The 26,178-nt window shown below is 55.0% G+C and overlaps 3 protein-coding genes and 1 long non-coding RNA gene across 6 annotated transcripts; 2 read left to right on the forward strand and 2 right to left on the reverse strand.

The window, feature by feature from the left end:
- The first annotated feature begins 4,075 nt into the window (after positions 1 to 4,075).
- LOC116591192 lies at positions 4,076 to 13,318 on the forward strand. The gene is made up of 3 exons (XR_004285865.1): positions 4,076 to 4,353; positions 5,237 to 5,239; positions 13,306 to 13,318. It is a non-coding gene; the product is annotated as an uncharacterized LOC116591192 (long non-coding RNA).
- REC8 (REC8 meiotic recombination protein) lies at positions 4,353 to 10,942 on the forward strand. The gene is made up of 19 exons (XM_032343895.1): positions 4,353 to 5,580; positions 5,652 to 5,720; positions 5,842 to 5,984; positions 6,079 to 6,154; positions 6,264 to 6,384; positions 7,215 to 7,299; positions 7,648 to 7,727; positions 7,969 to 8,101; positions 8,188 to 8,260; positions 8,343 to 8,428; positions 8,582 to 8,631; positions 8,965 to 9,111; positions 9,431 to 9,497; positions 9,594 to 9,742; positions 9,927 to 9,975; positions 10,206 to 10,272; positions 10,372 to 10,503; positions 10,584 to 10,690; positions 10,796 to 10,942. The coding sequence occupies exons 1-19, from the start codon at positions 5,525 to 5,527 to the stop codon at positions 10,885 to 10,887; spliced, it is 1,782 nt and encodes a 593-aa protein (XP_032199786.1). The 5' UTR covers positions 4,353 to 5,524; the 3' UTR covers positions 10,888 to 10,942.
- Positions 10,974 to 19,607, reverse strand: IPO4 (importin 4). Of its 2 annotated transcripts, XM_032343892.1 has the most exons (29): positions 19,601 to 19,607; positions 19,394 to 19,473; positions 19,267 to 19,308; positions 18,698 to 18,827; positions 18,414 to 18,593; positions 18,116 to 18,181; positions 17,902 to 18,003; positions 17,732 to 17,815; positions 16,879 to 17,043; positions 16,739 to 16,792; positions 16,471 to 16,580; positions 16,074 to 16,182; positions 15,783 to 15,912; positions 15,478 to 15,591; positions 15,263 to 15,376; positions 14,900 to 15,020; positions 14,612 to 14,723; positions 14,389 to 14,504; positions 14,204 to 14,281; positions 14,070 to 14,127; positions 13,863 to 13,968; positions 13,569 to 13,762; positions 13,391 to 13,435; positions 12,900 to 13,025; positions 12,601 to 12,809; positions 12,355 to 12,487; positions 12,167 to 12,271; positions 11,450 to 11,519; positions 10,974 to 11,349 (listed from the first exon to the last, which is right to left on the reverse strand). In XM_032343892.1, exons 4-29 carry the CDS (start codon positions 18,746 to 18,748, stop codon positions 11,219 to 11,221), a joined length of 2,883 nt encoding a protein of 960 aa, XP_032199783.1. In that variant the 5' UTR covers positions 18,749 to 18,827; positions 19,267 to 19,308; positions 19,394 to 19,473; positions 19,601 to 19,607; the 3' UTR covers positions 10,974 to 11,218. The 2 variants fall into 2 exon arrangements, with proteins under 2 accessions (XP_032199783.1, XP_032199782.1); XM_032343891.1 differs by lacking the exon at positions 19,601 to 19,607 and having other exon boundaries at positions 19,394 to 19,560.
- Positions 19,608 to 20,195: 588 nt separating this feature from the next.
- On the reverse strand, positions 20,196 to 26,029 carry TM9SF1 (transmembrane 9 superfamily member 1). Of its 2 annotated transcripts, none has more exons than XM_032343894.1 (6): positions 25,365 to 26,029; positions 24,693 to 25,054; positions 23,287 to 23,908; positions 22,650 to 22,835; positions 21,435 to 21,708; positions 20,196 to 20,864 (listed from the first exon to the last, which is right to left on the reverse strand). In XM_032343894.1, exons 2-6 carry the CDS (start codon positions 25,035 to 25,037, stop codon positions 20,471 to 20,473), a joined length of 1,821 nt encoding a protein of 606 aa, XP_032199785.1. In that variant the 5' UTR covers positions 25,038 to 25,054; positions 25,365 to 26,029; the 3' UTR covers positions 20,196 to 20,470. The 2 variants fall into 2 exon arrangements, with proteins under 2 accessions (XP_032199785.1, XP_032199784.1); XM_032343893.1 differs by having other exon boundaries at positions 24,693 to 25,069.
- Between the last annotated feature and the right edge of the window lie 149 nt (positions 26,030 to 26,178).

Here is a 26,178-nt window from a genome sequence, read left to right on the forward strand (position 1 = left end):
TTGTGGTATTTTCCCTCTATACCTATGTTGTTGAGGGGTTTTATCATGAGTGAATGTTGTACTTTGTCAAATGTTTTTTCTGTGCTTATTCAACGATCATGTTTTTTATCCTTTCTCTTATTGATATGACATATCATGATAGATTTGCAAATATTGAACCACCCTTGCAACCCAGGAATGAATCCCACTTTACCATGATGAATAATTTCTTTAGTTAGATTCAGTTTGCTTGTATTTTGTTGAGGACTACTTTTGCATCTCTATTCATCAGAACTACTGGCCTATGGTTTTCTTTTTTATGTAGTGTCTTTGTCAGGTTTTGGTATCAGGGTGAAGCTGGCCTCATACAATGAATTTGGAAGCATTCCTTCCTCTTCTACTTTTTTTTTTTAACTTTTATTTATTTATTTTTAAAGATTTTATTTATTTATTTGAGAGAGAGACCACAAGTAGGCAGAGAGGCAGACAGAGAGAGAGAAAGGGAAGCGGACCCCCTGCTGAGCAGAGAGCCCGATGCAGGACTCAATCCCAGGACCCCGAGATCATGACCTGAGCCGAAGGCAGTGGCCTAACCCACTGAGCCACCCAGGTGCCTTTTTTTTTTTTTTAAGATTTTATTTACTTATTTGACAGAGGAAGAAAACAAGCAGGGGAGCAGAAGAGGGAGAAGCAGGCTTCCCACTGAGGAGGGAGCCCAGCGTGGGGCTTAATCCAGGACTCTGGGATCATGACCTGAGCCAAAGGCAGACACTTAACTGACTGAGCCACCCAGGCACCTCTATTTTTTGGAATACTTTGAAAGAATAGGAATTAATTTCTTTTGAAATGTTTGGTAGAATTCACCTGTAGAGCATCCAGTCCTGGACTTTTGTTTGTTGACAGTTTTTTGATTACTGATTCAATTTCATTGCTGGTAATAAGTCTGTTCAAATTTTCTATTTCTCTCTGATTCAGTTGTGTCTCCAGGAATTTACCCATATCTTCTAGATTGTCCAATTTGTTGGTATATAATTTTTCATAATATTCTTTGATAATTTTTTGTATTTTTGTGGTGTTGGTTACTTTCCCTTTTTCATTTCCAATTTTATTTAGGTCCTCTTTTTTTTTTTAATGAGTCTAGCTAAAGATTTATCAATTTTGTTGACCTTTTCAAAGAACCAGCTCCTAGTTTTATTGATCTATATTTTTTTTTAATTTTTATTTACTTACTTGACAGAGAGGGAAATATCGCAAGTAGGCGGGAGGGGAACCGGCTCTCTGCCAAGCAGAGAGCCCCACGCAGGGCTCGATCCCAGGACCCTGAAATCATGACCTGAGCTGAAGGCAGAGGCTTAACTCACTGAGCCACCCAGGCGTGCCCCTATCTATCCTTTTTTAAATTTAATTTTTACTATTTCATTTATTTCTGCTCTGATCTTTATTATTTCCTTCTTTCCTTCTATTGGTTTGGGGGTTTGTTCTTCTTTTTCTAGCTCTAGCTTTAGGTATAAGGTTTGAGATTTTTCATGCTTCTTGAAGTAGGCCTGTACTGCTAGAAATCTCCTTAGAACTGCTTTTGTTGCATCCCAACAATTTTGGACCATTGTGAGTTTTTTTGTTTTTGGTTTTTTTTAGAATATTTTATTTATTTATTTGTGGGAAAGAGAGGGAGCACAAGCAGTGGGAGCAGCAGGCAGAGGGAGAAGTAGGTTCCCAAGTGAGCAAGGAGCCCAGTGCACAGGGCTCGATCCCAGGACTCTGAGATCATGGCCTGAGCTGAAAGCAGATGCTTAACTGGCTGAGCCACTTAGGTATCCCTGGACCATTGTCTTAATTTTCATTTGTCTCTATGTATTTTTTGATATCCTTTTTGATTTCTTGGTTGACCCATTCATTGTTTAGTAGCACGTTATTTAATCTCCATATATTTGTGATCTTTCCAGATTTTTTTCTTATGGTTGATTTCTAGTTGCACAGTATTGTGGTTAAAAAGATGCATGGGGGGTACCTGGGTGGCTTAGTGGGTTGGGCCTTCACCTTCGGCTTGGGTCATGATCTCCGGGTCCTAGGATCAGGCCCTGCATCTGGCTCCCTGCTCAGCAGTGAGCCTGCTTCCCCCTCTCTCTGCCTGCCTCTCTGCCCATTTGTGATCTCTCTCTCTGTCAAATAAATAAATAAAATCTTAAAAAAAAAAAAAAAGATGCATGGTGGGACTTAGATACTTTTGAGTTTGTTGAAGCTTGTTTTGTGGCCTAATATGTAATGTATTCTGGAGAATGTTCCATGTGCACTTGAAAAGAATGTGTATTCTGCTGTTTTAGGATGGAATGTTCTGAATATATCTGTTAAATCCATCTGGTCCAATGTGTCATTCAAAGCCACTGTTTCCATATTGACTTTCTGTTTAGATGATCTGTCCATTGGTGTAAGTGAGGGCTAAAGTCCCCTTCTGTTACTGTATTACTATTGATGACTTCCTTTATGTTTGTTATTAACTGCTTTATGTATTTGGGTGCTCCCATATTGGGTGCATAAATACTTACAATTGTTTTATCTTCTTGTTGGATTGTTTCATTTATGATTATATAGTGTCCTCCTCCATTTTCTGTCACATCCTATATCCAGTTCATCAGCAGAGCTCATTGTTATTCCTTCAGAATCTATCCAGAATCTGACCAGTTTTCTCTGCTTCCACGACTAACACTTTGGAATAACCTACTATCATCTCTCACATCTCTTTGTTTCCATCTACATCTTTTCTACCTTCACTATTCTCTCAACACAATAGAGATCCTCTTTTTTTTTTTTTTAAGACTTTATTTATTTTATTTGACAGAGATTACAAGTAGGCAGAGAGGCAGGCAGAGAGAGAGAGAGAGAGGGGGAAGCAGGCTTCCTGCTGAGCAGAGAGCCCGATGCGGGGCTTGATCCCAGGACCCTGGGATCATGACCTGAGCTGAAGGCAGAGGCTTTAACCCACTGAGCCAGCCAGGCGCCCCAGTATAGATCCTCTTAATGCATAAATCTCATGTCATTCCTCTGCCCAAAACCCCCCGTTGGCTCTTGACTCAGAGTAAAAGCCCAAATCCTTACAGTGGCCTCCACAGTCTCTGTGATGTGACTCCTATCCTCCTCTAACCTTACCCCTTATGATTCTAGCTCCAGGCTCCTTGAACCCATCACATTTCTGCCTCAGGACCTTTGCACTTGCTGGTTCTTTTCCTTCAGGTAGATGCGTTTTGTCTCTGCTCTTCAGAGAAGGCTTCCCTGAGCACCCTACCTAGTTCTCACAACCCTCTGTTCTCCTATGCTGCCTCATTGTTCTCATGGCACTGATCACCACTTAACATATTTCTATTTGTCTACGTACTTAGCATCTCTCCTTCCCTACTCCATGAGAACAAGGACTTGTTTTGTTCATTGCTCTATCTTCAGTGCCTAGAGAAGGACATGGCACATAGTAGGCATTTCATAAATTCTTGTTGAATGGAGGGATAGATGAACAAATTACTGTTATCTCCTACACTAGTTAAGGGTAGATGCCCCCACTTTGCATCTACCCTTAAGGTAGATGCATCTACCTTTGTTCCCCAGTGTGAACTTATAAGCAGTGACAACATACGCGATTGAAACAATTTGTATTATGTAGAAACTCATTTAGCCAAGCACAGTGGAATAGGTACTAGAAACGCTGGAATTCAAGAGAGCAGAGTTCCCAACCAGCCTGTCATTCGGGAGCTTTGTGTTCTGGGAAGAACTGTCATGTGGGCCTCTCTGTTTTCTCATCTGTAAAAGCAAGTGCTGTAAAGCTTACAAGGACTAGATTTTGAAATCTCTGTCAGACTCTTGTCACAGACTTGACTGTCTGTGGTTGTAAATTTGGGGTAATTGGATATTCATTTGACAGATGTTTCTTGTGCTAGTTTCGAGGAACTAGTTGAAAAAGAAAAAGAAAAAAATATATCTTTTTTTTTTTTAAAGATTTTATTTATTTGACGGAGAGGAAGAGAGGGAGCACAAGTAGGGGGAGTGGGAGAAGGAGAAGCAGGCTTCCCACTGAGCAGGGAGCCCGATGTGGGACTCCATCCCAGGACCCTGGGATCATGACCTGAGCCAAAGGCAGCTGCTTAACAACTGAGCCACCCAGGCACCACCCAGGCGCCCCCACCCCCCACAAAAAGAGATCTTAATGTCGAGAGCTCATAGACTTAAGGAACAAAGTAAAATAGGGTCAACTCAGTGCCAGTAAGTGCTGAGTGTTAGAGGCAGAAGCTGACCCTGGGGTCAAGGCTGGAAAGGGCATTTTAAGCCAAACCCAGGGGGCATACAAAGGCAGGAGGCGGGAAAACGAATTTTTTGGGCCAGATGGCTTTTGTATGGGGAGATGTATGCCTTGCATCCCACAAAGCTGAGGTCTGTTTCAGCCAGGAGAACATTCACTACTGGAAAACAGCCAGAGGGGGCATGCCCACAGCCCAAGTTGTCCAAGTTTAGGAAATGACTGAGCTTGTTTCCTGTAAGATCTGACTTCTTCCTCATCCATCTGCGGTGTCCCCGAGGCCACCTCACACCGTCTCCACCTGGCCAGCTGAGGACAAGCCCAAGGCTGGACACAGAGGCAAACCAGTCTTTGGTACTTGGTGGGTTTCAGGAGAAAGGGCAAGGTCTAACCTCAGGTCAGGCGCCCGGAATGGGGCAGAGCCCTTGCCCTGGGCATGACCCGACCTTCTCTAGTGATCGAAATGGCCTAGTTACCAAGCTTGCTGCGGGGGCGAGGTTGGGACTGGCCCCTCGCTCATTGGTCGGCAGAGAAGTGCCACCGAGAACCCTTGTTATCAGAGACTAGAAAGAGAGCCCATTGGTCAGGACACATCATAATGGCCCCCGCAGCACGCAGGGTTCTTCTGATTGGTTCGTTGTCTGCCTCAGGAGACACCTGTTGCCTAGATCCCAGGCAGGCTACTTGGTGCCCTGAAACCGAGTGCTCCCAAGCCCAGTCTTGTTCCCCATTGGCTGCTGTGGGGGCCGCCGCCATCTAATGACGAGGGAGGCGCCGAGTCCCGGAGCGCGCGCGCCCCCTGCGGCGGGATCTAGGGCCGCGGGGACTGCAGGTGCGTAAGCTGAGTGCAAGGCCCAGGAGCCCGGCACCCCTGCAGAGGACTCCGTTCTCTCTCGGGTCCTGGCCTAGGGCCCAGCCCCGGCCTGCGCTTGGGAAGCTCTGCCTCTCCAACCTGGAACCCGACCCGGAAGGCCTCAGTAAGTTCGAAGCAGCCACGCGGAGTGGGAACCCACTCGCGGCAGCAGAGAGGGGCCTCCCGACTGCTGTGTGTGCGGTCCGCGCCTCCGTTTACTTCTCGCCCTAATTGTTGACCTACACCTGAGTGTTTATCCGCTCCTTTACCGGGCGTTTTGGGGCTGCCCTGGCGGCTGCCTCTCCAAGCCCTTTGCCCCGACGGCGGTGTTTGGAAGCCCAGTGCCACAAAGAATTCGGATTGAGACCCCAGCGGAGGAGTGGTGGGGACAAGGGTGAAAGCCCGGTGGGACAATGTTCTACTATCCCAACGTGCTTCAGCGCCACACTGGCTGCTTCGCCACCATCTGGTAAGGCCTGGGCTGTGCGCGCTGGGAGGGACACCCAGGGGCCCCAGCCTGACACCCCTCACCCCTTCCAGGCTGGCAGCGACTCGTGGCAGCCGGTTGGTGAAGCGCGAGTACCTGAAGGTGAACGTGGTGAAGACCTGGTAAGGCCGGGAAGGGGAGGAGCGGGCAGGTGAGTGGGCAGGAGAGGTGGTGCTGGATGGGTGCGCCAGGCTGCGGGGCTGGGCCTTGGAGCAGTGGTGATGGGGCACGTTGTCCCCCCAGTGAGGAGATCCTCAATTACGTGCTGGTACGAGTTCAGCCCCCGCTGCCCGGCTTGCCCCGGCCGCGCTTCTCCCTCTATCTGTCAGCCCAGCTGCAGATCGGCGTGATCCGGGTCTATTCTCAGCAATGCCAGTACCTCGTAGGTAAGGGGGGCAAGGCTCAGATAAGGGGCAGAGTCGCCTGGCCCTGCGGCAGCAAGGCGAGGCGTGCTCTCCACCTTGCCCTCCCTGCCTGCAGAGGACATCCAGCACATCCTGGAGCGCCTACACCGTGCGCAGCTGCAGATTCGCATGGATATGGTGGAGACTGAGCTGTAAGTGCCCCCAGGGACTGGACCACTCAGCCTTTGGTGGGGATCCTCCCTGCTGGGCGTCAGCCCTCTGCCTCAGTGCTGGACAGCTCACATTCTCCCTTGGTCTCAGACCCAGCCTACTGCTTCCTAACCGCCTGGCCATGATGGAGACCCTGGAATGTGCTCCAGACCCCTTTTTCGGGGTGATGTCTGTGGATCCCACACTTCCCAGCCCCTTCAGTATCCCTCAGGTAGGGCTCATTCCCCACAGATGCCCCAGACTGGCGAGCTGACAGTGCGGGAGGGGAGTGCTGTTCCTGTGTCTGACAGTGGGGCTTGGGAAGGGGGCCTGCCACAGCTCTCCCCTCCAGGAGTCCGTGCTGGGGGACTGTCATGACAGACCCCTCCAGACAAAGCAGCCCTTGTCCCAACTTCTCACCACACAGTTCCCACTGCCAAGGCTCTAAGCCAGGCCCTTAGCATCTCTTAGCCTTAGGTTTCTGTGCCCATGTCTCTCCCTCTATCCATGTCCTGACACGTTTACAGCTTAAGATAATGCTACTTCCTTCTTTCAAAGGCACCTCCGGCTCCCCACTGCACACAGCCCTCCGTGCCCCTAACGGTCACCCTTGTTCTACACTAGTTAAGTCCCACATGTCTTTAGCAGGCCTGGCTCCAGCCGTTTACCCCTTTCTATGAGGCTTTATCTCTGGTCAGAGCCAAATGTTGCTTTGGAACTGATCCCATTGCTAGTGTGCTTGTCTCACCCCTTGTGCTGACTTGCTGGGGTACTCTACACACTGGTCTTTCTGTTAGACCATAGGCTTCTTGAGATCTTTACCCCCCCAACACTTGACGTAAGGGTGCAGTGCTTCCTGCACAGAAAAACGGACAAAATCTAGATAGTGAGGGTAGGAATGGGAGGAAAAGAGAGCAGATGGTGAGTGGGCTCACTGTGTGCTGGTGTCACAAAGCTGTGGCATGAAAAGGAATATTTTCATTTGCTGTCTGAATAAGGTTGTGGAGGTGGGAGAGCGGGCTGAGGATGAATCCTCCCTTTCATCCCCAATCCTCTCCAAAGATTCGACAGCTCCTAGAAGCTGCAACCCCAGAGAGGGAGCTTGAGGAGGCCCCGCCTGAAGTCCCCGTGGAGCCTAGGAAGCCTGGTGAGTAGAGAGCCTCTTTCCTGGGAGAGGCCTCAGAAGGCCCAAGAACTGAAGACCATCTTTGAGCTTCTCTTAAGAGCCAGGCCCTGTGAGGGGCATTCCATTTGTGTCACCTCATCTCTGCCTCACAAGAGTCCTATGAGATCAGAATTCTTATTGCCATTCTCCAGAAGAGAAAGTGAGGCCTATAGTGCTTGAGCAACCTAGCCGGGGTCAGATTGCCAGTGACTGGCCAGGTTGACTGAACCTAGGTTGACTTGATTCCAGAGTCTGTGCTTTGGCTGCCTCATGTGGCATGGGAAGCTGGAAAGCCACAGAGGGGCTGATGTGACTTTCCTGCCTCTCCAGACAGGATCTTGGTCACCTTGGTGTCTCCAGAGGCCATCACCCTCCAGGAGGCAGAGCCCATCCGCATGCTGCAGATCGAGGTAAGCTATCCCCTTCCAGAGAGGCTGAGGCCTGAGTCCTGCCTCTGGTGGCCCCGCCTGCCTCATCTTACCCTCCTGTTTGCCTGAGTCCTGCCTTCTCATCTCCATTCCAGCCCTCCCTGTGCCTGGCACTTCAGCGCACGGTGGGCCCCCTGCTGCCCGCCTCTCAGACCCAGTCTCCTAGAGCCACTTGTCCTTTTCAGCAAGGGGATTGCATCCCCTCTTCTTCCTCTCTTATCAGGGTGAACAGGATCTCCCAGAGGTCAGCCGCCGAGACCTGGACCTGCTGATTGCTGAGGAAGATGAAGCCATCCTGTTAGAGGAACGGCGAGGCAGGCCTCCCAGGGAGCGAAGGGCACATCCGGCTCCAGAGGGTCAGTGCCCTGACATGGGCAGGCTGGGTCTGGGCAGTGCTCCTAGCTCCTCCTGTATGCTCTAAGCCCCAGTCTTCTCTTTGTAGAGTACAAGGAGGAGCCCCGGGCCCTGGAGGGGGAAATGGCAATACCCTCGCTCTCACCTCCAGCTCCTGCACGGTAAGGGCAGGATCCCCTGGGCCAGGTAGGAGGCTGATGCTGGGAGGGGTGAACTCATTTCTCCTGCCCATTTTCCCCTCAGGGTGGAAGAGGCAGCAGAGCCACTTCCAGTCCCGGCTCCTGAGGAGGTGAAGCCAGTAGGCTGGGAGCCTGAGGCTCTACTTACAGGTGAGTGCCCATTGTGCCTGTGGCCTTCCTGGGGCTATGTGCACAGCTGCCACCACCCAGGGCTCTGTTGAAGGGAGGCCTTCTAGCTTCTGGCCTAGGCAACTGCTGGGACAAATGCCTGTGGCAGAGCCGTGACCTAGAGTGTTGTTGCAGAGGTGACCCCACCACCAGAGCTGCGTCTGCCAGCCCCACTCAGCCCAGAGGTTAGTAGTGCCCCTTCCAAGCTTTCTCCGCCTCTTTGTTCTCCTCTCCCAGAGCTGCTCATCTGTATTCAGATTCCCCAAGCCCTGGGCCACTGCTAGCCTATCTAGGATTTGTGCAAATTGGTAGAAAGTGCCCTGTTCACTCTCCATTTTCTTGAGCCTGCACTCCCATATGGGCCCCCCATGTGAAGTCAGAGCTGTACCCAGAGGCCCTGCCCAAGCTCTTTCCCAGGGTGCCTCTGGAGTGGGGATGTGGGGACCATTTGTAGCCCACCAAGGTGACAGGAAAAGGAGTAATGGGTAGCCTTTGCCCTGCCTCCCTTCCCCATTCAGAGGCGGCAGCCTCCAGTGCCCCCATACCCTCGGAGTCCGCCTGCTCGCCGCCGCCGCCGCCAGTTACTGTTCTGGGACAAGGAGACTCAGATCTCCCGGGAGAAATTCCAGGAACAACTGCAAACCAAAGCCCACTGCTGGGAGTGTGTGAGTGCAGCCCAGGCTCTACAAGTGATGGAGGGAGGCAAGGAGGGCTCAGGGCCATAGCTGCTGGGGAGGCACTGGAAACAATCCTCAAAGTGCATGTGTTCCAGGTTTACAGAGTCAACTCTCCTCGCTCCTTTAGTGACCCCACGGAGCACATGCCTGGGTACCACCTAGCAGTAGGCAGGGCAGGCAGGGGCCGGAGCCAGCATGGGGGATCAGAGGTCTTGGAACAAAGCTTTGCAAGGAAGTGGAGAAGGGGCAGTGAGGAGGGGCTCCCTCCTAACTGGGCTTCTGGCCTCCCCCTATACCCCCCATGTAGCCAAAGGTGCAGCCTCCCGAGAGGACCATCAGGAGTCCCACGGAGCTATTCCGAACCCCAACTCATGGTAAGGAGTTGGTATGTGGGGCCTTCTGAACCCACAGTCCACTGTCTTGGTGTTCCTCACACCTCAGACCCCATCCCTGCCACCCCTCCCTCCCAGCTGGCTGGCTCCCCCCAGAACTGCTGGCTCTCTGGACCCACTGTGCCCAGCCACCCCCAGAAGCACTCAGGAGAAAGCCACCCCCGGAGCCTGAGGAGGAGGTGGCAGCTGAGGAGGAAAGGAGGATGGAAACTCTGAGTGATATTGAGGTAACTGCATCCCCTTCCTCCTCCTTTGGGAGTGGCCTGCTTCACCTGAGTTCCCACAGGCTGCCTTCTGCCCACCTGAGCCAGTGGTGCCAGGTCCTGTCCTCAAGCGCAGGCCGAGACGCGTCACCCTGCCCCAGGTGCTTCTGTGATCTCAGGGGCTTAGTTCTCATTCTCCCATCCGCAGGTCCCAAGGGAGGCCCAGGAGCCCAGCGGGCCCCTCATGCTATCTTCAGGTAGGCATCTGGAGAAGGGAGAGGGCCACCACCACAGCCACTGTCCCAGGGAATGGGTACCTTAACTGCGAACGGTTTTCACTAGAGAGAGCACTTAACAAAAGGGAGCCTAGATCTCTTTCTTCTTACAAGTCACTGCACAGCAGTCACATCTAGTGTGACCAGGGGTCCTCAAGGTCCCGACCATTCTGATCTAAGCAGACCCACTCAGGACCTTCCCCTCCCAACAGAGCTCTCTCTAGAAGTGGTGGAGGAAGAGAAGTCCCGCACCAGCCTCATCCCCCCAGAAGAACGCTGGTAAGCCACCAGTCCGGGGGAACTCAGGGTGGGGCCCTCATCCATGTTACAGCTGCCACCTCCCCTGCTCCCTGGAAGGTGACTGCCGTGTTCTTCCAGGGCCTGGGCTGAGGCAGAGCAGCCCGAGCCCCCTGCACTGCCTGTGGTGCCTGAGGTCCCGGAAGTGGCCCTGGAGCTGCCTTCAGTGCTGCCCCTGGAGCCTGAGCTGCTGTCGCTGGAGGCCCTGTACAGGTGCAGGGAAACACTGCCGGGGGAGGGAGCGGGGCGGTGGGCAGGCTGGGACTCCAGCTGACCGTTACTGATCCCTACAGGGCTGTGGCCCAAGAGCTGCAGGCCAATAGGGAGCCCGATTTCGACAGCCTGGTGCCCCCACTCAGCCCCCGCTGGATGGCTGCCCGGGTATTCTACCTGCTCCTGGGTGAGTATGGGGACGTGTGGGCCCATGTGTGGGGTGAGGACACATAGGTCCGAAGGCTGCCGCAAGGATTCCCCCTGACTGGCCCCATCCTCTTCTCTTGACCAGTGCTGGCGGCACAGCAGATCCTCCGCCTGGAACAAGAGAAGCCATACGGGCGCTTCCTCATCCAGCTGGGGCCCCGCTTCCACTGCGCTTAGAACTGACAAAGCTGCCAGGAAACTGGCCACATTAAACCCGTCTTGCCTGCCTTGATTCTGAACTCTGTGTTTCCTGCTCTCAGAGCTACCGGTCAAGCAGTAACCGAACTGCCTTTATTAGGGTAGGATGTCAAGACTCCATTTGCACTGTCCCACAGCGTTAACAGACCCAGCCCCAGAGACACCCCCATAAGGCAGCAAGCGGGGCTGAGACTCCCGAGTAGCTATGAGGCCCAGAATCTTTGGTAAGGCGTGAGCTGAAACAGGGCTGAGAGGTGGACCTGGGGCCTGGGCAGGCTCTACTCTCTCTGGCCCGGCTGTAGCCCCCGGTCTAGGTGAGGCCCAGGGCGGCCTGGAGTTCCTGAGCTTTGTCACCAGGCAGCGAGCCCAGGGCCGAGTGGAAGCTGTCAGTGTGCTGTCGGGCCAGGAATGTCAGGAGCAGCAGCAGTGTAGCCTTGGTGTCTGTGTGGAGAGTGAAGAGGGAGAGAGCGGGGAGGCCCGGCCTGTAGGTCCCTGGCTGGCCCCCACTTCCCCCGCCCCTGCCCACTGCCACCCGACTCACCTGGTGGGATCTTGTTCTCAGCCAGGATGAGGCTGCAGATGCGCAGGAGCTCAGGAGCCACATCTACAACCTGCAGGGCAGGGGAAACAGGCTGACCTGGGAGTGCCAGCAGCCCTGGGCCCCAGCCCAAGGAGAGCCGGAGTCTCCTGCTAGGGATATACACTTGACACTGTTTCACATCTGAGACAACTGGGAAACCCAAGAAGGACCCATGAAACATGGTGGGAGTAATTTTTTTCTTTGAAGGAGACAGATGGTGACCAAAAGCCCAGACACTCAGAGGAGTTCCACCAACACAGCAGGCTCTGAAGGTGCAGGAGAGAGGTGAACGACACAGGAATATGGGCACCCAAGTCCAAACCTAGCTGGTTGGTACAGATGAATCTCATTTAGAAACCCGAGCTGCTCTAACTGGAAGGGACAGAGAGAGTGGCGCAGAGATGTCTATGCTCTGAGGAACACTGTAGGAAGAAACCCCAGTGTAGGAAGTCAGCCCAGGGAAGCTGTGACTTCTGCCTCCCACCAGAGGGTGTACAGGGCCAGGGAGCATGGGGCCTCCGGAGAGAAAACTGCTGTGCCGTGAGGGGGCCGTGGCTACTGACCCTGGCAGAGTAAGGACACAGGAGTGTCCAAGAGCAGTTTAGGCTGTGACTGCATCAGCTATAAGGAAGGCCAAGCCTGCCTCTGGCTGGAGCTTGAAGCTCCCCTCTGACTTACCTGGTCGGGGCTACTCTGGTACAGGAAGCTGAAGAGGTGCCCTATGGTGACCCACTCCTCCAAGTCCTCCTTAAGGGGCAGGGCATGCAGCAGGGCAGCCAGCACCTGGACACAGAGAGGCCTCAGACCCCTGTTCTGTCTCCTTCCCCCCGCCCCCACAGCTTCTGGGCCTTGCCCCCAGCCCTCACCTGGGGCTCCGGTTTCCTTGTGGGACTGGCCATCAGCAGGCGGGCCAGTGCCCCACAGATGTTGTCACGGACGCGATCGTGGCGCTCCCGTGCCAGGAGGGGCAACAGCAGCCCCAGCAGCTTGGGGAAGTATCTGGTTCCACAGTCAAGGAACAGGCCCACGGCAGACCTCTCCCATCCTAGAGCCCAGGGATACTCTCCACTCCCCACTGGCTGCCCCCACCGCCCCCCACAGCCCTAGGATACTCCTGAGCAGGCCGGCCCCCATGCTCTGCCAGCACACCCAGCCCGAAGACCGCATTGCTCCGCACCTCAGGGTCAGCCTCCCGGGCGGTGCTCAACAACACAGGGAGGAGCCGGGACACGAACTGGGCTGAGGCACCACCCAGGCCCTGAATGGACTCTGCCAGCGTCCCCACAGCAAAGGACTTCTCTGCCACTGTGCAACCCTGTTTCTGGTGGGGGGAAGAGTGCGAGTCAGGGTGGGGCCAGGCACTGGGCACACAGGCAGGACGGGGTTGGAGGCCAGGGCGCAGAGCACTCACCGTCTTGCACAGCAGCAACGGCAAGAAGCTGGCGAAGAAGGGGGCAAAGGCATCTCCCCCCGCCGCAGCGGCCAGGGCAGGAATGGCCTCTCCAGCATGCTCTAGCAACATGGCATCATACTCGGCCTGCGGGGCCGGGTCAGTGGCTAAGGTACCGGGGCTAGCTCTGCTGCAGGGGCCACGCCCCACCCAGTGCTCTGCCACTGCCATAGGTGGCCCCCATGGTGGCTCCTATGAAGCCCAGCTTTTTCTCCTGGTGAGCCTCCTCTCCCCTCTTGATCCCATCCTCCCTGCCCCTAGACCCTCACCTGCAGAAAGCCTTTCCAGAATCCCCACTGCCTTCATGGGAGCAGGGATGCATTATTCAAAGCCATAACCAACCTTTTAGCAGCCCTGGCTCCCTGAGGCCAAGCCCAGGAACACTGTCCATCCCTGCTCTGCAGATACCCCAGGGACAGCCTGCTCCCACCGTGTGCCTCCCGCACTCTCACCTGCTCCTCCTCCTCCTCCTCCTCCTCAGGGTCCTGACAGGCTGTCTGCAGGAGGAGAGTTCAGCTCAGCCTGGGCTCTCTGGTCCCTTATCTCCATGATGGGGAGGTAGGGGGAGGCTGGACCTGTAGCCTCGGGCCAGGCCAGCTTCTCTCCCTGCAGCCCACCTGCCCTGCTCACCTTCCGCTGCAACACAGCCTTGAGCATGCCACAGAGCTCAGCGAGGCGCCCGGGAGGCTGCAGCGCAAGGGGCCCACAGCCGCGCAGCACTCCCGTCAGCGCCTCGAGCACAGCCATTACCACCTGGCGCTCCCGCTCACTGCTCACTGCCTGCATGTAGGATGGTACCACCCGGGCCAGGGCGACCTGCAGAGCTGGGGACATCATTGGCTGAGGCCCCGGTTAGGCCCTGCCCTCCCCCGCCCCCCACCCCACTGTCCACAGTTCCTGGAGGCCCCACTCTCTGCTGCTCACCCGCGGTGTTGGGTTCTGAGGGGCAGCTCTGACAGGCCTTGTGCAGTGCACAGCAGAACTGCCCTAGGGCCTCATGGGCTGCCTTCCGCACGTTCAGGTGAGGGCACTGTAGGATGAGGACGTGCAAGACAGGCCTGCTGTGGTCATGACCAATGCAGGGCCCCTCACCCCAGGGACCCCACCTGCTCTGTCCGCTGGCCCTCTCACCTCCAGCAACTTGAATACTTCTTCAAAGATACTCTCCATGTACGGAAGGAAGGCCACACTGTGGATAGGCATACAGCCATGGGGAAGGAGCTCCCAGGTGGGGTTCCCAGTGTCAAGAAAGGGCCAAGGCTCACCTGGTATTCACTGCAATCTCCCCCAGAGCAGCACAGGTGTCTTCCTTCTCATCGAAGAAGGCGTTCTCCACGCTGTACCTGCAGTAAAATGGGGGTTGGCAGTGATCAGGCACCTACGGGGGCAGGGGCACAGGGCCCTTGTCCAAAGCCAGGGTTCCTCTGAGGAGAATGGCACCCCTCCGCACCCTGAGATCTCAGAGTCATCCTCCTCTTCCTCATCCTTGTCCATGAGCTCCTCCTCTTCCTCCCCATCACTCTCGTCGTCAAACAGAAGGAAGGAGTTGCTTCCGTCATACTGAGGCTGGGCAGAGGAGGTGCAGCAGGGACTTGGGCTCAGCTGTGCCCAGATGATTGCCACCCCAGGGCAGCCCTTCCTGAACCAACTCCGCCCACCCATTCTCTGCTCACCACAATGCCCTCCGTGGAACGCAGGGACAACAGCATGAGCGTGGTGATCTGCGGCAGGTGGGGTGCCAGGCCCTCCCCCATGAGCCCTGATAAGGCTGCAAACAGGCTGTACCTGGTGGAGGCAGGTGGAAGCCGTACAGTCCTGCCTGCTGGAGCCAGACAAAATGGGGAAGCCCGGGGAAACCCGCAGTCCAGAACCACAGGACCAGGTTCTAGGCTCAGGGCTGGGGATCCAGTGGACAGGCAGGCAGGAGGTGCGGGCTGGGGGCAGGAAGGGGGTTCACTCACGTGCAGCGCCGCAAGTCAGGGTCGTCTACCTGGTCACACAGGCCCAGCCCCAGCTGGCAGCACTCTTCAGCCAGGGGCCTCATGGGCTCCCCCACTGCTCGAGCCAGCACCCCAAGAGTCTCTGTGGGGACAAGGGCCAGGTTAGTACTAGGAAGCAACCATGAGCCAGACGGATACAAGGCCAAAACCTAGGGGACTGAAGATGGCAGCTGGGGGTTAACTGAACAATCCCACTGGTTTCTGGGTACATTGGGAAGAGTGCCTCCTTGGATGGGAAGATATCTGTGCTGGCCTGGGGGAGATCCTCATGAACCCCTTGGCCCTTCCCCAGCACTGGGAGCACCGCCTGAGCCCCTTATGCACCGAGGCTTTGGATCTGCACAGGCTGGAGGTCCTCACGGCCTGTCAGCAGGAATTCCCGCAAGTGCTCCATGATGGTGGGGAAGTAGGGCAGCAGAGAGGCCTGTGCAGCTGTGGCTGAGGGACAGAAGGACAGAATCAGAGCTGGAATGAGAATCACCGGGACCACGTATCACAGGCTCCGTAGGGTAACCCAGTACCCGCCGCCTTCTCCTCACCAATGGCTCCCAGGGCGCTCACAGCCAGCTCCTTGGCCCGGGGGCTGCTGGGATTCCTCAGAGGCTGCAGCATGCACTCCATCAGCTCCGGAAGGTAGGGCTGCACTTTGGGCCCTGTGGGAAAGGGCAAGCTAATAAACAGCCCAGGTCTCCTACTTTCTGGGGGCCCCCTGCCTCCAGGCTGACCTCTAACATCCAACCCAGGGCTCCTTGGCAGCCTGCCACACACCTCTCCCTGCCGCAGGCAGCATGTCCCACCCCCTTCATCCAAAGTGACAGCTCTGTCCCCTCCCTCCCACACCTACCTAGATTCTCCACGAAATTCTCCAGGGCATAGCAGGCCTTGGCGAGGTGGTTTGTGTGCCCAGGAGGCACCGACTTCAGGTAGGCAAGGAGCAGTGGCATCACCTCCCCTGCATAGCTGCTGATGTGGGGCTGGGGGAAGGGTAGGGAGGCCCCGAGTCAGCTGACCGGGGCTGTGCCCTAAAAGTGCCCCACTAAGTGCAGTGGCAGCAGGGATGGGTGAAGAGATGAAGCTGAGGGGAAGCTGGTCCTGGGGACGGGTGGGGTGGCCACCCACATTCAGCCTCACTGACCTGGAGGTTCTCTGAGAACTGGCCCAGGGCAAACAGTGCAGCATTGCGGACCACCTGGGATGGGTCCTCCAGGCCCTTGCACACGATCTGCAGCAGTGGGGGCAGCAGCCTGGGGGTGCGGAAGCCAGATTCTGGTTGAGGGGCGGGGCCAGAAAGCCCTAGGCTAAGCCCTGCCCCTTATTTCCTGGGTGAAACCAGGGCAATGTCACTGATAGCAGGCACCACCCCCTGCTCTCCACAGCTGAGGTAGCCACATTATCTTTCAATCCAGAGCACCTGTGAGGGGAAATGCTCCCCATACTTAAGCTCCAACAGCCGTGAGAGACTAGGACCATCATGGGCCGTGCAGTGGTCCTCCCCATGGCCCGCCTGCCCTCTAAGACAGAGGAATAGGCACCTCTGCCTGATGTGGTCACCAGCTCCATCGGATAGTACGGCCAGCACTAGGAGGCCAGCCTTGCGCTGATACGGTCTCTCACTCCGCAAGGCTTCTTCCAGCACAGGCATCTAGGGGAACGGATGGTTCTCTGCTGAAACCCTGGTCCAAGTCTGCCCACTCCTGCTGCAGCCCTCCACACCTGCCAGGGCCCAAATAGCCTCAGTGGTGGGAAACTAGGCACACTGAGGGAGAGGGAAGGGCACCGGGAGGACAGAGCCATACTTACCAGCAAGGGACAGAGCTTCTCTGGGGGCAAATGTAATGCCAACATGTCCACAACCTGAAAAAGATCGGGAAGACTTTGCTGGACTCCATCTCTGCCCCACAGCGACCTAACAGCCTGCCCCAACCTGTCGCACATCTCACCTGTACAGCAAAGTGCTTAGGAGTCTCTCCTACCAGCCCACTCTCCAGCTCTTCCTCTTCTGAATCCTGGTCCTCAGGATCCAGCTGGCCCAGAGCAGGCTCAGCAGCCATAATGGGGAAAAGGGTGTGTAGTAAGGGTGGCAGGAGACGATTCTTCAGTAAGGCCTTGAAAGGGAAGGTGGAACTATGTCGGCTCCCGAGATCTGCTCCCGAGATGGACTCACAATAAAAATTCCAGCTTTGGGCACCTGGCTGCCTCAGTACGTTAGGCATCTGACTTTTAACTTTGGCTCAGGTCATGATCTCAGGGTCATGGGATCGAGCCTCACATTGGGCTCTACAGTTGGCAGAAAATCTGCTTGAGATTGTCTCTCCCTCTCGTTCTGTCCCTCCCCTTGCTCATGTGCACACAGCTCTCTAAAATAAATAAATAGGGGTGCCTGGGTGGCTCAGTTGTTAAGCATCTGCCTTGGGCTCAGTTCATGAACCCAGAGTCCTGGGATCGAGCTCTACATCAGGCTCCCTGCTTGGTGGGGAGCCTATTTCTCTCTCTCCTACTCCCCCTGCTTGTGTTCCCTCCTTCACTGTATCTCTGTCAAATAAACAAAATATTTAAAAATAAAATGAAAAATGATAATAATAAAATAAAATAAATAAGTCTTAAAAAAAAAATTCCAGCCCCCTAGGTCACAAAGGGTCCAGCAGGAAACTCCCAAACTTCCAGCCAGGAGCTGGAGTGAGGCCAGATCAAGTTTTGAAAACTGCAAGATACCCCTGAGATGAAGAGAATGTCCCAGAAATTAGCCCAAGGATGGAAATGGGGGTGCAGTCATGTGCATCATGGAGTACTCACCTTGCTCTTGACTTTGACCAAGAAACTGAGGCAGCAGAGAATCCGTACGCGTATTGCATCACCCAGAGCCACATTTCTAGCCACCTGCCCAGAGATGAACTTGAATCAGAAACAGGCAAGGGAACTCCCAGCAAAATAAGCAGCAGAGGCTATGCCCATCCCCGGCTCACCTCCAGGCAGAATGTGAGGACCTCAGAGAGGTGGGAGGTGATGATGGGCACCTCTGACTCCAGCAATTCATCCAGGGCCTCCACAGCCTCACAAGCCTTTGCCTGCCAGCCAATCAAACAAGTCAGAGGGTAACCATGGGTTACTTCAGTGGACCGGGCCCTGTGGGCCTGTACTCTCCTCAAAACAGAGCTCCTGCCCGAATGTTGTCCTCACCTCATCTGCAGAGATCAGAGTCTGCACGGCCACAATGAGCTTGGGTACCAAAATCCGTGCAAGAGGCTGGAGGGCAAAAAGCATAATGCACGCTCACTCATCCCAGGCCCCAAAAGCTGGCTGCATCCTCAAAGCCTGGCCACAGGAGCCAGGTACAGCCACCCACAGTATCCCCTCTCAACTGCTAGGGACAACAAATGGCAGAGATAGAGTCTAAAATAGTTCTGCATCCTGCAAGGGTGAGGACACGGAAGCTCTGAGGGCAGGGAGCCAGGGAAGGGGAGGACCCGCATCTCACCACATCATCAGTGCCCAGGTAAGGGGCCATCATGGTCAGAGTGCGCAGGGAGTAGAAGAGGAGCCCAGGAGACCCCACCTCACCAAGGGTCTCATTCAGAAGCCGAAGAAGCTCCCGGTGGTGGGGCTGGAAGGCCTCAGGCCGGGAGGTCACCACCACACTTAGCAGCAAAAGCCCCATCTATCCAGGTGTAGGGGATGAGAGAGAAAAGCTTATATGGTCTATCCAGCCGCTCAGTCCCCCTCTCCCTTCCTTCCTCCCACCCACCCACCATGCGCTAGTACCTCTCTCTCTGGGATATGGGGGCTGTGGGTACTGTGTTGAAGAAGCTGCATGAGCTGAGGCCAGGCCTCCAGGCCTTCCTTTCGAAAAATGGTGCCAGAGAGCTGGGCCAGACTAAGGCTCACAGAGTGCCTGCAAACAGGAGAGATTGCCCCTGACCCCCCAATCACTCTCCAATACCCTCCCCAGCACATGCTGGGCCTGCCTCCATGAGGTGGCCAGGACAGAAACCTCCAAGTGTGGGCAGAAGGTTTGCCAAATTGGGACACATAGGAGGGTGGCTCACAGGGAGACCAGCAGCAAGGTGGGTGTGTAGTCTGGTGAGCCTGAACTCAGGTAGACTGAATTTCGGTTCCATTTTTCTGATTCGGGTTTAGAAGACCATCACAGCCCATTCTCATGAAATTTAGTCTTCAACAATCTTAAAATCCTTGCTCCACTCTTGCTTTAGAACAGACAACATCTTTCCCCCTCCCCGGCCCTGTCCGGAGCTGAAAGACAAGGCAGAAATCCACAGAGGGTCTCAGCCTGAGTCAGTCAGGATCCCAAGAGGAGGCAGGTAGGCACTTACTCGGTCTCCCTCTGAAAGGCGGTCAGGACCAGCGACTTGAGGCTGGAATGCAGATGGCAGGTGTGAGTACTTGGCCCGCCTAGGAACCGCCTCCGCCCGGCCCCGCCCCGTCCCTGGCCCCTCCCACCTTTCTCGGTGCTCCGCCGTCAGTCGTCGCCAGCGGGTGCTCAGTCGTCTGCGGGTCAGCACGGCCGCGAACTGGCGGATCTGGGACGAGGAAGCATGCATGTGAGGGTCCGGGCAGAAAGGGGCTGAGCGGCCCGCAGGGGGGCAAGCTGGGGCTCGACCGGTGGCGTACTAAGGGACGCTCCGCGGGCAGGGGCAGGCGTTTCACCTGAGGATCGACCGCCGAGGCGAGCAGGTGGCAGAGGGCGGGCAGGGCGGCGGGGTCACGAAGAGCGGTCTGGAGCTGCTCGGTGGCCTGGGAGGAGTCCCAGGGTCAGAGTCGGGGGCTTTCCACCACCTCCCTCCCGTTCGTCCCGGTTCCGATCCCCCCCCCACCCCCCCCGTCCCGTACCCGGCGGATGCGCTCGGTATCCGGCAGCAAGCAGTTCCGCAGGATCTGCTCCAGCCGCAGGCTCCATGGCAAGCGGCCGAGCCGCCCCGCTACTGGGTCGGGTGTTGGGGGGGAGGGACAGCACGTGGAAGCCCTGAAACCCGCTTCCGGCGGAAAGGGCGTTGCTCTGCGCCCCTCCCGTCGCCACGGTGATTCAACTAGCTTTCCACAGGGAGCTTCGGCTTCGCCACTTCCGTCAGCTTACCGCGGAAACAGGCCCCGGCACCGCAGGTTCCCCCGGACAAGAGTTCCCAAGCTCCGCGGAGAACTCGCGTTCCGTGCGTTCCGCGGCTGACCCGGCTTCCTAAGGGACAGTGCCCATAACGGCAGGGCTTGAGTTCCTATTTCCAGACCAAGCCCCCGAACTACAGGATCCTTTTTCTTAATAAATTTTATTTTGATAATTGTAAAAAGAAAAATCAGGACGAAAACTAAAGGCAACTTAAAAAGTTCAAATATATACTCCTTATATAATAGAGATTTGTAATTTTCAGGCTCTCCGGGGAAAAGGAGGCCCAAAGGGCAAAGGGGAAGGCAACAATGCCATCACACAATTCAGTCAATTAGAAGAGACGTTGGTAAGAAAGATCAGTGGGCCTCTGGACGTGAAGAATGGGAGAGAAGAGCAATAATTTTGTCATCCAAAACTCAGTCCATCTTGAGGTTAACATAGATATAACGGATGAACTTTAGGGAAGAAAAAAAGGAGATGGTGCCTAGCATGAGGAAGAAGACATAACCAGTGAGTAAGGAGTAGCCAAAAAACTCTACTGTCTGTACCGCCCCTGACATGTTGGAGCGCCGGGCATAGTAGAAAACGGAGTAGAGGAAGATGAAGAGCCCAGTGGAGCCAACACTCAGCACAGATCGCCACCACCAGCGGTAATCCTCCCCAGACAACTGGAAGTAGGTGAGCGCAATGGAGATGCATGCCCCCACGCTCAGCAGGATGGCGAAGACAAAGAAGAGGATGCCATACAGAGTGTACTGTTCCCGACCCCAGACTGTGGCAAAGATGTAGTAGAGCTCCACAGAGATGGCACTGTGAAGAGAAGACACGACACACCGCATTAAAGGGCTGTGCACCGCCAGCACAGTGCCAGCTCCAAACCCAGCCACCACCCCTCCGTGGTACCAGGTCACTGTGGAAAGTGGGTCTGCTTCAGTCCCTGCCCCGGAGTGCCTGGCTCCATGGGGACTCTTCTACCCATGACCCGCCGCAGTCGTTTCAAGAACATCTGCCCTCATCAGTTCAGAGCAAGGATCTTGCCTGTTTGATTTTCTGCTGTATCATTTGCCTGGCACTAGAGGTCCTCAACAGATTGAAAAAGTAATGATGTGGGCTTCAAGCACCATGTGCTGCCTGTGGACACTAAAGTCCGAAACCATAAAGATGGTGAAAGGGAGCAGTGTCTCCTGAGAGCTTCCTAAGTGAGACACCCTCACCTGTGAACTGCTTCAAGCGGAGTCCTGCTTGGAGAAAGGAGGACCCATTTAATGATCTCTTACTGGTAAAGCTGAACCAGGGGTTATCACTCTTGTTGGGTTAGGGTCCTGGGAAAGGAAAAGTCAGGAACCTGAGAGTGATGGCCATGGCATAAAGGGAGGATACCTGAAAGGCAGGAAGCCTCCAACAGTCATGTGGATGAGTGTAGACTTGTACCAGGGCTGGGGTGGGATTTCCCGGGCGATGTTCTTGGTGCGACAAGGTGCGTCAAAGGGGCTAGCATTGTTCTTCCCGAAGATGCCTCCGATGACCGTGAGGGGAAAGCCCACCAGCAGCCAAACTGTCAGCAGCAGCAGTATGGTGGTGGCTGGCAGAGCCTGTGTCGAACCATTAGCCCAATGCACCGAGTTCACCACACTCCACGTCAGGAAGAAAGGCACTGCAGGGATGGGCCCCCAGAAGGAGGGTCAGCAGGGGGAAGTTGCATCCCTGGGACCACCCACTCAGACTAGCCCTGACAGGCAGAGAGGGTGTGAAGTATCCTGCTCCCAGGCAGATCTCCGCCCGGCCACAGCCTGTAGTTTCCGTTCCTTATCTTACCAACATCCCCTCCCCCATCCATTATCATTAAAGTACAAGACAACTGTTATGCTGTTACATAATCTAAGAGTAACACAATCCACCTGCCTCCAAGGCCCTATCCCTCTGTGGTATCCTATCCAGGATTCCTAGCATGAGACATCCCTTTGGATTAAGGCCCTGTCTTCAGAAAGCTCTGGTTCAAACATAAATGTGATAAAATATAAATCAGACAGGATTGGGAACACAAAAGGCTTAGAATGCACACTACTACTGCCTTTGAAAGGACAAACTGGCTTGTAAGGCTAGAGTCGGGTAGCCACCTCCAAATTAAAAAAATATACTTTTTTTAAAGGGGGGGTATCAAAAAATAAGTTCCCAAAAGAGTGTTATTTCATTCTTGATGTAATGGTCAAGAATATAGGATCTTGAGTCACAGTGCCTAGGTCTGAAACCTGCTCTACTCCCTCTTAGGAGCGTAATGTCAGGCAAATTACTTAACCAGCCAGAAGTTCATTTTCCTCATCAGTAAAATGGGGACAATATTACCTTCACATAGGATTACTGTGAGGATTAAATGAGAGGAAGGGGTGTCGAGTGCTTACCATGCTGCCTAGAACATTTTGCAAAAGAAATGGATTCTTGTTTTCTGAATGGTTTTGTTTCTTTTGCATACTTTTATTGCTTTGAAGCAATAAAAATAGAGTGCTTTGAAGCACTCTATTCCGGGTTCCACAATGTGTTCTAAGTTTCTCAAATCGGCCCACCAGGCCAGCCCACCAGGGAAAGGGCAATCCTCACCAGAGAAGAGGCTGGTGGTAAGAATGATGTTCCACACCCAACGCTCGCCTCCAATCTGCCGGTAGAAGTGGCTGGACACGTAGCCAGAGATGCAGCAGGTCAGGGCATACAACAAGATGGCTGCCGAGTTAATGGCCCCATGACGGTGCACATTGAACATGCCCAGCAGCGCCATGACAATAATGCCTGCAGGGTGGTAGTGGAAAGCCTGTGTCAAGTCTTAGTCTCTCCCTTTTCTGGCAATTTCAGAGGACTCGGTCCCCTTCCACCCAGATCCAAGGTCTCCAGAAAACAATATCCCCTACTTCTGTTGTCCAGCAAACCCACAGCTGAATATACACATCCTTTCTTTCTTTCTTTTTTTTTCCAAGTAAGCTCCACATCCAGCATGGAGCCCAAAGCCGGGTTTAAACTCATGACCTTGAGATCAAGACCTGAGCTGAGATCAAGAGTTGGATGCTTAGCTGACTAAGCCACCCAGGTGCCCCATACACCTCCCTTTTGAGGCCACCCCACTCCCCCTTCGGTCTGCCCCTCACCTTGGACAGAAGAGAAGATCTGCAGATCTTTCCAGAACAAACCACCTGCTTAGTTCTACCCCTTGAGAGAAATCCCTGACTAATTTTTATCACCTCACCAGTGCCAAGGGCCAGGAACTGGGCACCCACACCAAGCACAGCACAGAGCAGACCACGGTATGGAGGGAAGCGGAAGACATCTGTATGGATAATTTTCCAGCCATTGTCACCTTGGTCAAAGTCATCACCAGAACCTGCAGACGTAGTCTCCTCATCCAAGTTGTATCGAGCCAGGTCATTTCGAAGCACACGCATGAGAATGACAGCCACAAAACCCACCAGTAAAAACACAAGCACCATGGAATTGATGATGGACAACCAGTGGATTTCCAGTGTTCTGGGAAAGAAACCACCATCATCACCGCGGCGCCTGTCACTCCGACGTTCCACTGAAGTCTCAGACCAGCGCACACTGTAGGTGTGGGTGAGGCCTAGGAACTCATCAGGTCGTAACCCATCTAAGCTGTGGGGCTTGACGTCCCGCACTGAGACATTGGCAAATATAATTCGATCTCCATGGAATTCTAGGTGGAAGTCCAAATGGGTCCAGAGCCCTATTTTGTGGCTGTGAGGCAGGAAGCCACTCTCCTCCATGTAGCCCACAAAGCCACGGATTGGCAAGTCGTCCACTACAAATTCGAAGTAGTACAGTTCCTCAATGGCCTGGCGAAGTTGTTCCACCTACAAAGAGTAAGTCAGGAGTCAGACACGGCCTCCCCAGGCAGAGGGTTAGAGCAAGGTTTCACAACCTGGACACCACTCATATTTGAGGCTGGATAATTCTTTATTGCAGGGAGCTGTCCTGTCACTGTAATAAGCACCATACCTGGCTCCTTCCCACTAGGTGTCAGTAGCACCACCAACAGTGATAATCAAACTGATCTCTAGGAGACATTACCAAATGTCCCTTGAGAGACAAACTGAACTGCCCCGTGTTAAGAACCATTGGGTTAGACCCTAGTATGCTGGGATTCTCCAAAGAGAGCAATATGACTTGATAGGGGTTAAGGTGTAGTAAAAGGAGAAAGGCAAGGTGGAGGAAGGTCTGGGTAAATTAAAGAAAAGTGCCCTAAGATAGGATCTGCTAAAGAAAAAAGCATAACGGTAAAGATAAGAGTGTAAAGGAGCTAGTTAAGAAAGCCATTAAGTAGGTATGGAAGGAAACAAATATGCAGTAGTGACAGGTGGGACCTTATTACCAATAAGCAGCTTGGAGTCAGGAGTTCTGGGCTCTAGTGTCACCTCTGTAATTCAATATCCACGCAGTCTTGGAAAAGTCTCTCATGAGCAAGTATGTTTCTTCCTCAACTGAATGCAAATAATACCACGAGTCCTGCCTACCAGTGGGGTTGTAGTTAGAATCGAGTCGGGTCATTTCCATAAAGGTGAAAACCATAAATTAGGAGGCACTCTTATGAGTCCCTGGGAGGTAGGGCTAAGCACTCGCCAATGCAGAGAGGCTGACCTGTGCAGAATTGAGCTGCATGTGGCACAGAATTCTCTTCTCCACATTCTCCCGAAAGCGTATCTCGTACAAAGACTCGGCCATTCGGTCCCCATCCAGCACTTCACCCAGGCTAAGGCTTTTGTGACGGATCTTCTCAGGGCAGCAGACCGGAAGCTGATAGTAGTGGTAAGTCTCCTGAGGGTTGTGGTAGGGTCCCACTTTGTTGACGTAGAGAATGACGGGGTCACCGGCCTTGTAGTGTGTCACACCTTCCACCCCTGGCTCATAACCTGAGCCCAGCAGCAGTATCAGGACTGGCAACCACTGGCAGCTCCAACTCCCCGGCTGCCCTAGGACTGTCATCCTTAAGCCAGTGGAACCTGTTTGGGGGGATCCTGCAGTTATGAAAAGCAGGGATCAATTCCTGACGCCCCAGCTCAGGTCCTTCGAAACGAAGCCCCATAGCTCCAATCTCTCCCCCTGGCCGCTCAAACCCTCCCTCGGGAGGCCGCCCTCCGACCCCAAAACAATCCTGTCTATCCGCCTCTGCGCTCTCGTCCTCTAGATCTGGGGTCCGCGTCCCACAGTCCGCCTGCCCCGGACCTCCCAGCGCGCCCAGCCCGTTTCCATGGCAACACCACGCGGCCTCGCGCCTCCGGCACCTTCCCGCCGCACCCGCGGGGTCCTCACCGCTGGGGTAGGGCTGGCCTCCGCGGCGCCCGCGGCCTCCGCGGCCCCGTAGCTGCCCTTGGGCTCCTGCCCGGGTCTCCCCCAGAGCGGCGCGGAGCGGCGGCCGGGAGAGGACCTGACGACCGACTTCCACGGGGTTGGCCGCCGCGGCGCCTGATCGCAGCGGCTGCGGCCGCAGCACGCGGGACGCCGCACTCGGCTGAGTGAGGGGCTCCTCGATGAGGTTTCTCCAGCCGGGAGGCCGGCCCAGCTCCGGAGAGCCCGCAAGGCTCGGCTAGTTCGCTCCCCCGGCGGGGCCACCCCACTGGCGATGTGCAGAGCAGCCCAGGACACGTCAGTCTTACCACTTCCGCCTCTCCCTCAGGGGCCTCAGCCCGGCGGAAAGCTCCTCGCTTGGAGCGGAGAGGGGACCACGCCCCCACGACTGCTGCCGTGGCGCGGCTCGGCCGACGGCTTCTCGGGTAGGAGCTACAGCTGAGGCCAGTCTGCGCGGCCGTGGACGCCCCTTCGGGGTAAGAGTCGCCTTTGGGCCGCCCGCCGGTCCCCAGGGAGACTTGGGGCCCGGGCGGAAGCCCGGGAGCCGCGTCCGCGGCCCGCGTCCAGTGACTGTCCGGAGACGGAGCCGGGTTGGTGGCTGGGCCCACACCTAGCGGACGCCCGGAGCATTTGCTGGCTGAACCAATCGGACTCGCCCCGAACTGCAGAGGGCGAACTCCGAGAGGCGGTCCGTGGCCCCCAACCCGGGCGGGGCGGTGGGAGGGGGGCAGTGAGACTTTGGGTGTCACTGTGCTAGGACAGCTCGGGCACAGTCCAT

Source organism: Mustela erminea, chromosome 5 (assembly GCF_009829155.1).
Source record: "Mustela erminea isolate mMusErm1 chromosome 5, mMusErm1.Pri, whole genome shotgun sequence".
In the NCBI taxonomy this organism is placed as follows: domain Eukaryota; kingdom Metazoa; phylum Chordata; class Mammalia; order Carnivora; family Mustelidae; genus Mustela; species Mustela erminea.